Source organism: Dipodomys ordii, unplaced genomic scaffold, assembly GCF_000151885.1.
Source record: "Dipodomys ordii isolate 6190 unplaced genomic scaffold, Dord_2.0 Scaffold1, whole genome shotgun sequence".
NCBI classification, from domain to species: Eukaryota; Metazoa; Chordata; class Mammalia; order Rodentia; family Heteromyidae; genus Dipodomys; species Dipodomys ordii.
The window spans coordinates 67,214,914-67,218,399 of NW_012267217.1; the positions used below are offsets into that span (position 1 = coordinate 67,214,914).

The 3,486-nt window shown below is 64.3% G+C and overlaps 1 protein-coding gene across 1 annotated transcript in view; it reads left to right on the forward strand.

The window, feature by feature from the left end:
* Window positions 1-1,533: 1,533 nt before the first annotated feature.
* Fam132b (family with sequence similarity 132, member B) overlaps window positions 1,534-3,486 on the forward strand; it is a 5,165-nt gene continuing 3,212 nt past the window's right edge. Inside the window, exons 1-2 of the mRNA XM_013023982.1 lie at window positions 1,534-1,707; window positions 2,388-2,490. Coding sequence (XP_012879436.1) covers window positions 1,534-1,707; window positions 2,388-2,490 — 277 coding nt within the window. The remainder of the gene's footprint in view (window positions 1,708-2,387; window positions 2,491-3,486) is intronic.

A 3,486-nucleotide genomic window follows, 5' to 3' on the forward strand; every position in this document is an offset into this window, starting at 1 on the left:
CGGAGCGGGAGCGCGTCGGCCGCAGATGGGTGCCTCGGAGGCCCGGGAGCCGGCATCGGGACGGGGGTCGGGGTGCGGTGCCCGGATCCTGCAGGGCCGCCCTGTACCCCCCCCTGGATCTGCCGTGTGGCCTGGGAGGCCCCGGGGGAGCCCCGGGCTGGGCAGGCTTGGCCTTCTGCGCAGGAGAGGCTGGGGCAGGCTGGTCTCGTTGGGGCCACCGGGGCCAGGGCCAGGGCCTTTCCTCCTGGCGCTCCCGCCCAGGACCCTGGACAGCAAAGCGCATGCGTTAAAGAGGAGTGGGAAAGGCAGCCGTCCTGGGCCCCTCTTCAGGGACCCCCAGCGCGCCGTATCCCCAGCGAGTCAGGGGGACGTTAGGACATGGTCTCCAGGAGTCCCAGGTGGGGTTTGGACCTGGGCCCTCTCTCCAGACCAGAGTGTCCCCAGAGTCCCAAGCCCTGAGGCTCCCCAGTGAGCGGCTGGCCAGGGAAGTCCCCCGTCCTCACCCCGACTCCTGGAGCCCGGCGTGCAGTGCTCCTCCCGGGCCGGCTGGGGCCGAATCCTTGCCCGCGGCTGAGCGCCACACACCCGGCCTGCTGCGTGGCATTTCTCCCACCTCTCCTTCCACCAAGCGCACGGTGGGCCTGTGATACCACGTCACCAGTTCCGGTGGCCTTGGAATGTCGGCGCAGCGAGGCGCAGGGGAGCACAGAGAGGTCCTGGGCTCACCGGCCTCTCCCCATCCGGCCACACAACCCTTCGTCTTCCCAACACACCGCCACCAGAGTCCACGGAGCTGAGACCTGGCCGGTCTGTGTGTGGCAGCACCGCCTGGCCAGCCCTAAAATCCTGGGACCGTCACTGACCCAGTGGCCATCAGAGTCCAGGCCCATGACCTCATCTAAGCCCTCTCTGGCCGCTTCCCTCATCCCAGCTGGCGGTGCTGCCTGGAGCCCAGGCCACCTGAGGGTAACATCCTCTGAGGAGCCTCCCTTGCGGAAGGGCCGGAGTGGGTATTTCTGGAAATATCTTGCTTGGGTCAGAGTCTCAGAAGACTGAGGAAGACAGACATCCCGTGCAGAGGCCTTGAGTCACGGCGTCTCCCCAGCTCGCCTGGCTCTCTATCCATGCGCCCGGGACCCAGCCCGAGGCTGACCTCCACCCATGCGCCCGGGACCCAGCCCGAGGCTGACCTTGCCTCCCTGGAACTTTGGCCCCTGGAGAGGGCAGGAGGCATGGGGGAGCCAGGGTCCTGCCGCATCAGAGCACTGTGGTCACCGTCAGGGGCAGGGTGGTCATCCCGCATCATCTCGAGGAAGGACTGGAAGAGCAGACCACACCTGCTGTGGAACCACAAACTCCATCTTTCTCCTCCAGCCTGTCCTGGAGCTCAGAGGCCAGGCTATGGTGTGGCTGCTCCCAGTGTCATCCTCCATGGGCTGGAAGGAAGGGATGGGGAGGGGCTGGTGACTCTGGTACCCAGGTGACTTGGGCGTACTCTGCAGGACAGCCCTTGAAGGCTGCTTCCTGCAAAGCATGCTGCGTGGTACTGGCAGGAAGACAATCTGGGGGCTGGCTGTGTTCCAGGAGCCCACCACGGAGCGAACACACAGCGTCGACCCCCGGGACGCCTGGATGCTGTTTGTCAGGCAGAGTGACAAGGGCGCCAACGGCAGGAGGAGGAGCAGGGACAAGGACAGGGGACTGAAGGTGAGCAGCACGCGTCCCCTGCCCTCAGCTCCTTAGCGCAGGGAGCCATTTCTGGCAACACAAGCAGGGGGAGCCCAAGGAGCCCAGGCGGGGGTCCTGAAGGGGGACAGGGGAGGAGGCAACAGGGGTCCTGGCTCCAGCCCTTCTCCTCACAACCCTGGATGCGAGTACCTGGTGGTGCAGCCAGCAGGTGGGCTGAAGTGACCCCACCCGCATTCAGCATTCAATGCTGAATCTGCTGGCTGCCTTCAGCATTGAGCCTCCAAAAAGCAGCTTGGGATCACGGGTGCGCTCTCATCCCGGGCGCTGGCCTCTGTCCGGAGGCCGACCCTCCCCTGCCCAGGGTCTGACCGGATCATGGGGGGCAGGGCTGGGGATAGGCGGCACCAGAGCCTTGCTCTGACTCAGTTGGCCCTGCCCAGTTCCTCCACGCAGGGGGGCTGCCTCCTTCTCTGCCTAGCGGGGCCTCCCAGCGAGCTCACACCCCCAGTGCCAGGCATCCACTCTGGGCCCGCAGCTTGGTGTGCCTCAGGGCAGTTGAGACCCTGAGGGAACTCCTCATGGAAGGCCAGCGCCCCGCTCTGCTGCAGGGGGGAGGAGGGCTCTCCTGCCTGTCCCCAGTGGCAGGACCCAGAGGAGGGGCCATTGGTGACTTCCAGCTCCCTGGCTGTCCCTTCCAGCTCGGCCTGCCTGGGCCCCCTGGGCCCCCAGGACCCCCAGGACCTCCCGGTGCCATGATTGCACCCGAAGTGCTGCTGAAGGAGTTCTGCCAGCTGTTGAAAGGTAAGGGTGCCGCCCTTACACGAGGGCTGCGGGGGCCTGGCTGGGCCTGGGGCTCACCTCAGCGCTCAGCAGGCACCCACGGGCACGGGCAGCCCTGACTGGGGGTGGGGGAGATCATGGCAGGGAGAAGATGAAGTAGATGGGCACTTGGTGTCCCTGTAAGTGCTCAAGACCAACCCTGTGCAGGCCTGGGAGCCCTGGTCCTGCTTGGGTCTGACCGAGGCCAGGGCATCCCACAAGGCCTGGATTTCACCGCATTTGTGAAGAGCCACCAGGGCCCTCCCCTCTTTTCACTCCATGGCCCTGTTGTTTTGTTGTTGTTATTGGGTGATTTTTGTTGTTTTCCTTTACTGTGTGAGTACTGGGGCTTAAACTTGAGGCGCTGCCCCTTAGCTTTGTTGCTGAAGGCCGACTTTTAGGGGCAGTTGATTAGTGGTTAGTGTCATACAGATTTTCCTGCTGGGCTGGCTTCGAACCACCGAGGTGCTCGGATCTCAGCCTCCTGTGCAGCTAGGAAAGCAACCAGGAGAGCTGCAACACTTCTTTTTTTTTTTTTTTTGGTTGGTCATGGGGCTTGAACTCTGGGCTTGAGTGTTGTCCCTCAGCTCTTCAGCTCAAGGCGAGCTACTGCTTGAGCCACAGCGCCACTTCTGGTTTTCTAGTGGTTTATTGGAGATGAGTCTCCCGGATGTTCCTGCCCGGGCTGGCTTTGAACCGTAATCTTCAGATCTCAGCCTCCTGAGTAGCCAGCTTCTTTCTTTATATACAGATGTCCAAGGCAGGGTTTGTCAGGGAGGTCAGGGGTCATTGGGGAGGTCAGAGGTCGTGGGTGCGGGTGCCAGTGGCCTTGCGCTCCCGCCTGGGGGCGACTCCCTAGGATCCTATGGGCCCCCGGGGGGGGGCTCTGCCCCCACCCCACCCCTCCCTGGTGCCCACTGCTGCTCTGCCAGGCGCCTCGCAGCAGCGTGAACCCGCGGGGCCCGCGCTCTGCCCGCG